Below are 13,573 nucleotides of genomic sequence, written 5' to 3'. Positions count from 1 at the left end.
GGGCTACTTACACCTGTGGATTTTTTTCTGCCAATGTCAGCACGTTTTCTGATGGTATGGAGGTGGGCTTATATCTGCACGTGCCAATGGTTAATTGACTTCACTCATTGTTTCCGCATCGAGGATACACCTGAGTATCCACCACGCCTTATTGGAGGCTGGAGGCAAGGAGACGTGAAGGATCCTTCATGCGTCTTTTAACCAATTGGAACATCCTTAATGATGGCGGCTCATTTTTGGATGCCGAGTCAGCGAGGAGATGAGGCCGCGAGAAGGGAGGAGGAGACGCATTTTGACCAAATGGAATGCACCCTCTTATTATTATTATTATTATTATTAAACCTTTATTTAGACAGGTAATCTCATTGAGACATGGGGTCTCATTCTCAAGAGAGACCTAGAGAGTAGTAGTGAGAGACTGCATATTTGTTTTCCCTGCATAAAAGTAGCAAGGCCTTCTTTATAAAATTTAAAGCTGCACTGGTGACCAGAATCAAGACACTGCTTGTTTGTATCTGCCAAGTTGTCCACAATATGGTTTAGTCTCTTTATTGTCCTGTGGAGTGCAGCGTTCCTGAACAGACACTAGGTGGCAGCAAAACACTGACAGCATCAGCTTCTGCCTCTGCTGAAAGAGACAGAGAAGAGAGAGAGAGAGAGATACAGAGAGAGACAGAGACAGAGAGAGAGAGAGAGATACAGAGAGAGACAGACAGACAGAAAGAGACAGAGAGAGAGAGAGGGAGAGAGAGAGGACAGAGAGAGAGACAGAGAGACACAGAGACAGAGAAACACAGAGAGAGAGAGACACAGACAGAGAGACACAGAGAGAGACAGCGAAACACAGACAGAGAGACACAGAGAGAGACAGCGAAAGAAAGAGAGACAGAGAGAGACAGAGAGAGACAGAGAAGGAGACAGAGAGACAGAAAGAGACAGAGAGAGAGGGAGAGAGAGAGGACAGAGAGAGAGACAGAAAGACACAGAGAGACAGAGAAAGAGACAGAGAGAGAGAGACAAAGAGAGAGACAGGGAGACACAGAGAGAGAGAGACAGAGAGAGAGACAGAGAGACAGAGAGAGACAGTGAAAGAAAGAGAGAGATAGGGGATGAAGGGTTAGAAAGTGTTATTGATTTGCTGTTCTGAACAAAAGATTGAGAAGGAAAAAAAGAGAAAATGTGTGTTTTCAGCCCTCTGCCTTCAAAACTAAATATTCCTCCTTCCAGCTTCATAATGGAGCTCAGTCAGACACTCGGCTGCTGTGTGAGGAACAGAGAGGTTAGAGCAGGAGTGGAGAGGGTTTGTAAGGGTTTGGAGTGATTTTAGCAGCAGGAGGAGAGGTTTGTAGATGAAGGGAGAGAGGAGGAAAGGATAGTAGATGAAGGGAGAGAGGAGGAGTGTGCTGGAGGTTTTGTGTTGGAGTGATTTTAGCGATCTTCTAGGAAAAGAAACCAGCTGGTGTCCATAACTCTTCACCTCCCCTCATCTCTCCTCTTCCTCTCCTCTCTTCCTTTCATCTCTCCTCCTCTTCCTCACCCTCCTCCTCTCTTCACATAATTTCTCTTCCCTTCCTCCCTTCTCTCCTTTTCCTCTCATCCTCTCTTCCTGTCATTCCTCCTCTTCCTAACCACCTCCTCTTCTCCACCCTTTCTACCTGTTTTCCTTTCCACTTCTCTCTCTGCTCCTCCCTTTTCCCTTACTACATCTTCAGCTCCCACTCTTCTCCTGTTGTTATCTCCTCCTCCTCCAACTTCAACTTTACCTCAAAGTCTTTTGAGGCAAAGTTTAATTGTCTTCAGCACGTTAGTTGAGTTTTGACTTGTTAACTTTGGATGGTTGCAGCATGTTTTCTGTTCTCTGGATGGTAGAAGCTCACAGACCAGCACTGACTTCCTTCACCACCACTGTTTACATCAAGACAGGTACAGGTGACTGTCCAGGTGCACTGCTGTTCTGTGTGTGTGTGTGTGTGTGTGTGTGTGTTTATGCTGGGTCTCATATTACCAAGCTCGGTGTCAGCCGTTGAGGTTGAAGTCTGGTGTTTGGATCAAACAGCTTCTGCTTGTTGTCTGTTTCACTCACCATTAACTTCAAGAACCCAAAACTGAGGAGACAGGAGAGAAGAGGAGGTGGTGTGTGTGTGTGTGGGGGGGGCAACTCCTTGTGGGAAAGGCTGGGGGGGGTGTTGGGGGCAACTCCTCGTGGGAAATGTAGTCTTTATAGTGCTCTGACAAAATTATAACATGTAAATATTTGGGATAGTGTAAATGTATAATTATTACATCCATTAACATGAGCCACAGTGTTTTCATCACCTGATTAGGAAAAGTTATCTTACATAAGTTTACTTCATATTCTGAATCCTGTAATTGCATCAGTGGCTCAGCCTGGGCTTTTATTTTTATCACTTTTTTTTGTGACAATGTTTAAAGATCAAGAAGCCGTAAAACAGACCATGTTTTCACATTAAGAAACATCTTTATCAAAATAAGGAAAAAGTAAGATGTAAAACCAAAAAGCAAGGCTAATAAATAGACAAGAGCAAAACAGACTGAGATTTCAAACAAGTGAAGTCCACAAAAGGAAAAAACAAAACACAAGGTCAAGCAAACACAGATGGGGTGGGAACAGCTGACATGGTGTTGAGTCTAGTAGGGTTTTACATCTAGTTGTAAGTCATGAATAATAATATTTTTACAGGTTAGCGAGGATCCTGTTGTCTATTGGAGCCATTTAGAGATAAACTTTAACCAGTGAGTCAGTTTTTCAATTTCTTGTGCTTCTTTCAGTTTGGACCATGTTGGGGTTCAGATTGAAGCCATTTTAGGGTAATAACTGTTGTACCTGCTACAAGACGTATTTGCAACATATACATCTCTTTTCTGCTGTTGAGACACTCTGGTATCACACCAAGAATGTCAGTTTTAAAATCTTGTGGGATTACAATGTCAAAGATTGGGTCAACATCTCTGAATCAGTGATTGCATTAGACTTTCTCGTTGTCCGTCATTTTGATGGACAGGGTCGTAAAAATTCCGTCATAATCTATTATTACCCGTCATTTTCATTTTCATTTTTTTAATGATAATGAGACATAGCCTATTTAATAGCATTTAATTTTCAAAAACAATCGATCACAATAACATTTAATACAGCTACAGAAGAACAAACTTAGATTATGCATTTATCATCATCATCATACTATAAAGCAAGGAATCTCTGTCTGTCTGTCCTTCGCATATCTCGAGAACCGTTTGTCCGATCTACTTCACATTTGGCGGGTGTATTGCTGGGGACCCAAGGACGTGCAGTGTCGGATTTGGTGCAATTTGGACACGCGACACGTTCAATATTAATAAACTTTGAATAAACAAGCGAACAGCGCTCTGTGCAGCAGCGGGGCGAACGGGCACTGCACTAGTAAGAGAGAAAAGATGAACAGAGACACCAACTGTACGGTCACTTTTCATGTCAACACACACGAAGCAGATGTGTTGCAGACAGTGTTGCGTGTGAATTACTTAACGTTAGGGTAGATCGCCCTCAGTGTAATCTGTCAAAATGACAGATGGCCTTCAGATTTTTCCGTCATTGTTACAAAAATTCAGTCAATGACGGAAAATATTCGGTTAACGCGACCCCTTCTCTGAATACACTGTCCCAGAAATCTTTATGGGCATGTCCTCAATATATGGTGGTTCTGCCGTCCTTCCCTCCACAAAATCTCCAACAGGCTCTACTATCAGTGGTGCCTGAGTTGGCAGTGAGTGTTGGTGTCCTGAAATATCTGATTATGTTTTTCTGAATTTGAGTTGGTTACATTATGTGTCTCAGCCCTCCTCTCCCTCTCCAAAATGGCCTCCTGAGTTTCCATCCCCCACTTAGTTTTTAGATTGAATGAATTATATTCATCCAGTGAAATAGGTTGAGGTAAACAGATGAAATTCTTTTGATTTGTCTGACAGTGAATCAGATACTTTTCTAAGTGTTGGGAGTTTGGATAGTTTTCCAGTCACTATTGTTTTGGAGGAAATATCTAAGCTGCAGGTGTCTATAAAAGTCTGTTGTGGGAATGGCATATTTATCCACAGTCTAATATTTGACCATCATAAAAAAGTTGGTGGACAAAGGTCAGGCCATATCTGGCCCATTTCTTAAAGCCAGCATCTACTGTAGATGGCGAAAGTCATGTATATAGGCAATTGAGGACGGGCTTGATATTAATACAGACATTTTAAATGTTTTTTTGATTGCTCTACTCACTAATCGTAAATAGGGTCCACATATTAGATTCAGGCTCCCTTACAGCCAGGGCTTTTAAGCACCACAGTATGGTGATATCCAACACCTGAGAGAGATGATGGTAATATTTCTGATCCATCAGTGTTGTGTCAGGATGTGCAGTTATTTATATCTCTGCAATAATGCCACAAAGACAAAGTCCTGTACACTTATAGCAGGCTATATGTCAAATAAAGTAAAAGTAGCTTGGCCAACCACAACAGAGGCCAAAGCTTCCAAAAGAGATGAGGTACTCCTTTAGGATGTCTTTATACAGTTATAAGACTTTGCTATTCAAAGTGCATCAGGCATGTCCACACATCAAAACATCAACAAAGATCTCCATAGCAACATGATTCCCATAGCAACAATATGGTGTAGTGCTCACACCTGAACCCTGAACCCTGACCCCAGCCAGAAGGGTAAAAATTGAGACGGACAGGTTGGTCTTGCTAACTCAGATTTCTGGATGTTCTGTCCAGTATCAGTAAGGTCTTGCCTCACCATTTCAGGCCAAAGTCCCTATAAGCGATCCCAAATCTGACCCTGACCCAAACCCCAACACTAACCTTTATCTCTCTGATCAAAAACCTGATGAAACAGGGTTTCCAGCTCTCCCAGGCTGGAGGAACCAGGGGATGAAACAGGGTTTTCATCTCCCGGATGGATGAAAGAGGGTTTTCAGCCCCTATGTAGCTTTCTTACCCCCATCCAGCCACCACACTCCAAGACATGTTGTTTACTAACAGTCAGCTGATAGGCTAGGCTCCAAAACAGAAACCTGCTTATCACTATGGACAGTCAAACTCTTCAAAAAAAGATCGTATGTCTTCAAAGACAACCACAGTCTGCCTCAAAGCATCTCTATACAGCTGCTTCAAACATTGACTTTGTGTTGCTTCAAAGACTTCCAAAAGGCTCCTAACTGTCCTTGACCTTCGCCTGGTTGGATTGGAAGATAAAGAACACAATTTTGTCTGTTTTTAGTTATTCTATATTTACCAAGGGGAGGCTGACTCAGCAAACACTGCACTGCTTCACTGGAGACTACTGAAACACCTGGAAACCAGCAAGAGTTCTCCCACTGGAAACATGTAGAAGACTGTGGTTTTACTGGTCAGCTCCCAGTAACTAACAGCAGAAACAGCAGAAGACTGGTTTTACTGGTCAGCTCCCAGTGAAAAAAATAGAAGATTGTGGTTTTACTGGTCAGCCCCCACTAACTAACAGTAGCTGTAAATAAGAAAGTGTAATTAGTCAGGGTGAATTCTAGACAGGTCTTGGAAAAGGAAAATAATTCAATAATCAATAATTAATTGATCTTACCCAAGTATTAGTGTAGTATCACTGTAGTATCACTGAAGTATCACTGTAGTATGGCTGTAGTATCACTGTAATATCACTTGAAGTAAAAAATTGCATCAACATCTTTACAGTTCATTATTTTTGTTTTTCTTAAATGAAAAAAGTTCAGTTTAAACAAACCAAATATCTGTAGTAATCTTAAATCAAAAAAAAAATTGGAACCAATGAAAGTTTTCAAATATCATGAAATCATAATTTCTACTTGCAACAATGTTTTTCTCTGCATTAACTTTGATTTTCACCTTGGCTTGAGCCGATATCTTACACAACTACAAAGTAATATTTTGTGCAAATACAAGGTATTTAACCCTAACCCTAACCCTTTCAGAAAAACTAATGAAACTGCATCAACTGTGTTACAAGTAACTGAGTTACTTTCCTCCAAGTTGAAAAATCAAGTTGGTTGAAATTCTGAAAAAACACACACAGTTACATTCTTAACATTTATTAAGACATCTTTTACATCAGTGTCAACAACTCCATACATTTCAAATGAAACAACTGAATGTCCTTTTTACAACTTAATTTTCTCCTTTTGTATAGCATCAAGGTTTGAGGTATTTAGAGAGGTTAAAGTGCACATTCAAAATACCTTATACTTATCAATTAAGAGCAAAACAAAAGTGCATTTACTCTGTAAAGTATTAATAAGCATTACATATCACAAAACGCAACATTTACAGTTGCCAATTCAATCTAAAACCAACCAAGATGCCTCTTTAGACCAAAGTTTGTCTGTTGGATTTCCAACATGACTATTTCAACATAAGTGGTCAGTTCAGGGTTAGGGTTAGGGTTAGCCCAAACCCTAACCCAAACCCTAACCCTGTTCTACCAACAGTTACATTTAACAGCAAACATATCTTGATCTCACTGCATTGCTGTAATTTGCTACCTTACCAGGTACTCTTTGATGAGGTGGCTCACATCTTCACCCAGGTACATCATGAGGCACTTTAGGAGGCACTCTTCTGATGTTAACGTCCAGACTCTAGCAACACAGACACAGATCAAAAGATAATCAATGTAATAGCTTTCAACTCACCGACTGAGACACAACTGAACTGATAAGGATCAGACTATCCAAACAGGCCAAGAATCGTGCTTGTAGAGGTACCGTTGTGATGCGTAGGAATTCAGCATTGATCTGAAATATACAAATTAGACAACAGATTTTGTGTTAGATAGCCACTCAGAAAAATCTATCATGTATGAGGACACAGCCCACATATATTTACAATTTAAATATTATACATTTATTTTAATATCTGTTGTCTATATATCATACCAAGCTGAAATAACTGCTGGAATATTTTTTTCAGGGACATGTAGTTTCACAGCAAAACAAGAGCACAACACACTCACAAAAAAATATTATGAAATGATAATATTCAACTCATACCTCTTCTTCTCGAAACAGCGCTGGCCATCACTCCTGAAGTTCTTCCACCCGGAGCTGTTTTTCCACAACTTCTTGTCTACGAAGGGCAAACGTCTTGGCCAGTTTGTCTCCGATAATCCTCTCGTTGTTCCGTTCCTTCACCTCCTTCAAAAGTACCTGCCGTTCCATCTCAAGATTCTCTGCTGTCTCGCCAGCTGATAGGATGGCATATGGTTGGCCTCACGATCTGCAGCTTTGGCCTTCAGTGCATTGACACCAAAAAATAGGACCCAAATTACAATTGGTTCAATGGGATTAATATGACATTAATATGATTATTTAATGTGATAATGTGACCTGCATACATTAGCCATATTGTGATATATTAAAAAAAAAAATCCTCTTGATTATCGTGATGTTGAATTCTACTATATCGCCCAGCCCTAATTAAAAGTTGAGCAAGAAGTGTATTCTACTACCACACACATGCTGTGACACCTCGAATTCAACGACTTTGGGTTCAGTAAAGCATAAAATTAATCTCCATCTACTTATCCCATGTGAAACAACAATACTACATTATAATTCCTATAATCATAAGCATAACCTTACATCTGATATTCCACAACTGTGTAGTGCTAATGGCATTCAAATATGACAACTTACCATTAACAGGTGCTGGGATGCTAGATTTTGACATTAACATGAAGGTGAATACAGTCAACAGCCAAACTGCAATCACTCCAGACTGTAGGAAAAAGGGAGTCATTTGTTAATGAGAGCAAAGTAACACAAAAAAGCAGACTACATGGAAGGTTTGATAATGACATTTTGCTAATTCAGTTTGGTAGTATAAAGTTACCGGTTGAACAATGAACAATACCAGCCAAGGTTAATCAACACAAACAACTCATCCGTGGCTACAATTTGTGGGTTTGTGGTTCACAAGTTACTAAATATGAATGTAACTTAGCTACCGGTGAGAACCACAGCCCGTCACGGTAGCTGTGTGCTACCACCGGAGCCCGTGCCTACATGTGTAGCTCAAATGGCTAGCTAGCTACCTAGCACAATAAACGCAATGTATTGTGCCGAGCTGAGGCAACCTCAACAGAGGGTTAGGGTAACAGCGATGTAAAAAAAATAATAACTCAACGGTCTTTTTATATTTCTTACCGATTTCCGTTGCTCTCGTGGCTCTCGCCCAGTCTTCATGTGGGAAAAGAAGATGGCGGACAATCTGAAATTGAACTTACCAAAGTTTGATTACGTCAGTAGTCACGTGACATGCAAACTTGAATGTGAATGAGAAATTGCTGTTTGATTCAGTCAGTCAATTACATTAAACCAATGAGGCCTTGTTTTAAGTTGAATAAAACTGATTACAATAGATTAAACCAAAGAAAAGACTGAAAAGTAATTTTATTGGTTCAGATCAAGTAGAAATCACTCCTTACATAAATGGCAGCCCATGTTCACTTTTTTCAGTGTATGACTGTAGTATGGCTGTAGTATGGCTGTAGTATCACTGTAGTATTGTCATTACATGCATACAGTGATTGGCAGAATGGTCCAGTATGTCCTGCAGGGGGCGTTGTTTTCTCTACACATCCTGTACCGGTGCTGGCTGGGTTCTGGTGTGAAGCACTGTTCTGTCTTCTTCAGATGCTGGCTGGGTTCTGGTGTCGGTTTTGGTTTGAAACATTGTTCTGTCTTCTTCATGTTGAGAGATGAAGAACAGCGTTTGGCATTGGAGCACGAAGCAGACAAAGGCGCAGGCGGCTAATTCTGCTAAAAGCATTCCAGTAAAGATTAACATGGGCCTCAGGTGGCTGGAAGCTGCTCTCCAACTGTTAATGCAGGCAGACCAGCACACACACACACACACACACACACACACACACACACACACACACACACACACACACACAACTTCAAAGCTCTCTCTCTTTCAGATGTCTGACAACATGTATATGTTCTGAATTGCAGAAGGAGAATATTGCAGAGGGAATTTAACCCTCAACCTTCTAACTGATCGTCTTGCTTTACTGTCTTGTAGGCTACAAGATGTGATTGGTCTGGAGTGGATGATGCAACATTGCCATGGTAACTACCATACTAACATACTGCAGTCTTGCAAAGGGCAAAGGGTGTAGAAGCTGGTCGGCACTGCACTGTCTGTAAAAAACACTTACTGAAAATATGAGTGTTGATTAGAAAGAGTCCAGAGGAGAGCGAGGGGGGTTGTGTTTCTGCTTAGTGTCGCTCGACCAGTTCACTGAAGAGTGTTTACACCCTAAACAGCAACATGTCTGAACCCTAACAATGTACTAGTCAGATAGATAGATAGATAGATAGATAGATAGATAGATATATAGATAGATAGATAGATAGATAGATAGATAGTTTGTCAGAGCTGACAGTCTGAAGATAAACTGTGGTCTGCATTAAGGAATTCTGCCTTTGTTTCTTAGGATAAATGTAGAGAACGGAGATTTAGCTAGGCAGATAAAAACTAGCTGTGTGGTTTATTATAGATGAGACAGTTAAACATGATGAAGGATGTTAATGAGTCTGGTCAAAATGAGACTGTTAGCATTTCAGCTAGGTATTTATAAATGAAGAGATTGCTTCCAGATAGTTAAATAATCTAGATTTAGCTTCCAGATAGAAGACAGCATGATTAAACTGTTTCTAGATGATGGGTGCTATTTCTGTTTCTGTGGTACCAAGAGGGTAAATATCATATAAAAGAGAAGCTAGGCAGTGTGCAGCTAGCTGTATGGTTCATTATAGAGGAGACAGTGAAAGGTTAAGCTGTTTCTAGATGATGGATGCTGTTTATGTGTCCTAGTCACTGATCCAAGGCAGGAATGTCAGCTACGCTAACACATGACTGGTTTTTCACTGGCATGCTACTAGCTTACTGCATGACCAGCTACTACACAGCACATCGAGTTATGAACTGAGCTGGTTTATCACCAAGCGTGTAATACATACCACAATGCCTCCTAATCATTGGGACATGTTGCACTGGAACACTGCTAGCTACAAACCTGCTCACAACACATTTAGCCTTATCAGCTAAAACATGGTAGGCCAAATAGCTAGGAGGTACTGGACTGGTTTCCCCAGGCATGTTACTAGCTAAACACATGACCTGCTAACACATAATATTACATACTCATGTTTACGGTCATGTTGCTAGTTAGGCACATGTTCAGCCAACACATAGGACTTTACAGGTAGTAGAGTGTAGAGTACCAGCTGACAACAAGTGAGGAGAAGTTTATGATCGGACCTGCAGAAATGAATCATGGCCATGTGACATGACATCTATCATAATGTTAGATACATGGAGCAAAGTGAAACACAGTAATGACTGAGGATAATTATCATCAAAGCTAATAATTGGCACATCAAAACAGACCATGTCGACAATTATTGATGTGTGTTACACACCAGATAACACCAGATCATCTGAGTTTGCTGTGATAGCTGATATCTCCTATAGCAGTGTTAGCTAACTCTGCTCTCTGTACATACATATGTATATGTATATATATATATGTATAGTATATATGGATATATATATACATATAATAGTACAGAAGACAAATATTAAAGTCACATTTTCACAATTGAGCCAGCTAAGTAGAACAGAGATCCAACAGAAGTATCTAGTGAAGACGTAATATATCACCATGATAAATACTGGAATAATAATGCATTTAAATAGACAGACAGGCAGACAGACAGACAGACAGACAGGCACACAGGCAGACAGGTACAGTAAGAGGCCGTCTATCAGACAGAAGCAACAGAAACACCATCAGTCTGAAAGAAGAGAGAGGAACAAAAGCTGCTATGCTTCACTTCACCTCCTCTTCTGACCTCTCCATCTGTCTGTCTGTCTGTCTGTCTCTCCCTCCCTCCCTCCCTCCCTCTCTCTCTGTCTCTCTCTCTCTGTCTCTCTCTCTCTCTCTCTCTGTCTCTCTCTCTCTCTCTCCCTCTCTCTCTCTCTCTCTCTCTCTCTCTCTCCCTCTCTCTCTCTCTCTGACAGAGAGTAGCAGCACCTGCAGTGGGAACCTCCAGGTAACCTGTGACTATTTCTCACACACACACACACACACACACACACACATACACGCACCCACACAGACACACACACACATACACACACACACACACACACACTTTGCCCCTCAGTGACCCAGCAGGTATTTGTCTGAAAATCAGTCGACTGTGAGACTCAGCAAGACCTGATCCTACTGCTGTTCTCTCCTGTCAGGACCACAGAGCGTCCTGCATCGGGCCGACGGACACCGCTCTGCTCTGGACCACAGAGCGTCCTGCATCGGGCCGACGGACACCGCTCTGCTCTGGACCACAGAGCGTCCTGCATCGGGCCGACGGACACCGCTCTGCTCTGGACCACAGAGCGTCCTGCATCAGGCCGACGGACACCGCTCTGCTCTGGACCACAGAGCGTCCTGCATCGGGCCGACGGACACCGCTCTGCTCTGGACCACAGAGCGTCCTGCATCAGGCCGACGGACACCGCTCTGCTCTGGACCCCAGAGCGTCCTGCATCAGGCCGACGGACACCGCTCTGCTCTGGACCACAGAGCGTCCTGCATCGGGCCGACGGACACCGCTCTGCTCTGGACTGCAAGGCCCTTCAGCCCTGGTGAAGACAGCTCAGTCCACAACCGGAGCCGCCCTTCCACCCACACAGGACATTTATAACAAGCGAAGCCTGAGGAAGGCCATGACATCATCAGAGGCCCCGCCCACCTGTCATGGACTGTTCACCACCTGACCATCTGGGAAACGTATCGGAGCATCAGGACCAGGACCTGCAGGTTCAGAAACAATTTCTACCCACAACCCATCAGACTCTCCACCATGGTCACATGACCACTGTCTCAGGACACTCAACACTTCACAACACTATGACACTTTGTCACATTATGTCACTTTGTACTATAGTATTATGTTCTTGTGCTTTTTTTTATTTCTTTCCTCTTAACTTGTGTTTTTCTATTTTGAATTGATTCTTATTTTATTTCAACTCTATTTATCTATGTGAATATATGTTACTATTCTTTTATTGTTACCAGCATACAAGCATTTCATTGTCTACCCTGTGTATGCTGTGTGTATAATAAATAAACAGACTTGACTTGACTCTCTCTGACTCTCAGTTCAATTCAATTACAGTTCTTCACAATTGCTTACACACATTTTTTGAAACTAAGGCTCATTTTCTCAAAACACTAAACACAAAACAGAAAAACTGATGCAAAATGCTAAATTTTGAGAAATTTTGCATCAAAATGACAAACACAACCATCATATAAATAATCTTACTAACACTCAACTACACACTGATGTGCTCAACGGAAAACACTATTATGAATATCTGATCAATAGGCTTATGGGTTTCAGAGTTACACTTATGCACAGTAGCCTGTTGTAAAACACTGCTACAGTAATGTATATATACACAAATATAGTAACACACAAATACTTTATTTCAATCACAAATACTTTATTTCAATCAACCCCTGGATATGTGAAGTGTTCTACATACAAAACACAATGCAGTAGGAGAAAAACAGAAAAGAAAAAGGATAAAAAGTTCAGCAGCTCCTGCCTCCTGTTTGTGTCTGACAGCAGCTCATCTACATCACAAGTTGTTCACACAGACTGTCGTCTCTCAGTTCTGCACAAGGTCCAGAAGCATCATGTAATTGGTCAATATGAAATGACACAACTACTACTGATATGTAGTACTACAGTATACTGTAAAGAACAGTAGACAGGCCTGCTGATATGTAGTGCTACAGTATACTATAAAGAACAGTAGACAAGTCTACTGATATGTAGTACTATCAATCAATCAATCAATCAATCAGACTTTATTTGTATAGCACTTTTCATACAAACAAATGTAACGCAAAGTGCTTCACAGACTAAAACTTGATAAGACAGTAAAACTAAGGAAACACCAGAGACAAGATTAAAACAAATTAAAAAAAAATAAAAAAACAAAAAAAATAAATACATTTAAAAAAATAAAAAAACTCTTCTGACCCTGTTCTGATTAAGGTGTAAAAGCTAGACTAAAAAGGTAAGTCTTGAGTTGCTTTTAAAAATGTCACCACCCTCTGCAGCCCGCAGGTCTTCTGGAGGCGGTTCAGAGGCGAGGACCACAGAAACAAAAAGATGCCTCACCGTGGGTTTTTGTTTTGACTTTCGGGATGATTAAAAGGCCGCTGCCAGAAGACTGAGGGTTCTGCTTGGTTCATAAGCTACGAGAAGGTCTGATAGATAGCTGGGTGCAAGGCCACTAAGAGCTTTAAAAACCAGTAAAAGGATCTTAAAATCAATCCTGAAACTAACAGGCAGCCAATGCAGAGACTTTGAAACTGGTGTAAGGTGCTGCTCTCCTTCTGGTCCTGGTCAACACATGAGCAGGTTTGTATTAATTGTAACTGACAGATTTTCACTACAGTATATTTTACTACAATTTTACTACA

General features: G+C 41.2%; 1 protein-coding gene across 1 annotated transcript; it reads left to right on the top strand.

Annotated features, from left to right (window-relative positions):
- Positions 1 to 1,849: 1,849 nt before the first annotated feature.
- Positions 1,850 to 12,142, top strand: LOC144538172 (uncharacterized). Its single transcript, XM_078282286.1, has 4 exons — positions 1,850 to 1,923; positions 9,088 to 9,134; positions 11,092 to 11,123; positions 11,320 to 12,142. Exons 2-4 carry the CDS (start codon positions 9,116 to 9,118, stop codon positions 11,848 to 11,850), a joined length of 582 nt encoding a protein of 193 aa, XP_078138412.1. The 5' UTR covers positions 1,850 to 1,923; positions 9,088 to 9,115; the 3' UTR covers positions 11,851 to 12,142.
- Positions 12,143 to 13,573: the final 1,431 nt, after the last annotated feature.

This window comes from Centroberyx gerrardi, unplaced genomic scaffold (assembly GCF_048128805.1).
Source record: "Centroberyx gerrardi isolate f3 unplaced genomic scaffold, fCenGer3.hap1.cur.20231027 Scaffold_59, whole genome shotgun sequence".
In the NCBI taxonomy this organism is placed as follows: domain Eukaryota; kingdom Metazoa; phylum Chordata; class Actinopteri; order Beryciformes; family Berycidae; genus Centroberyx; species Centroberyx gerrardi.
This window is presented reverse-complemented; position numbering and strand designations above follow the sequence as displayed.

What these genes read in the sequence shown, in the direction of transcription:
- LOC144538172 (XM_078282286.1), top strand. An exon ending in CCTGCAGTGGGAACCTCCAG is followed by an intron (nt 11,124 to 11,319) that starts GTAACCTGTGAC and finishes CTCTCCTGTCAG; the next exon opens with GACCACAGAGCGTCCTGCAT.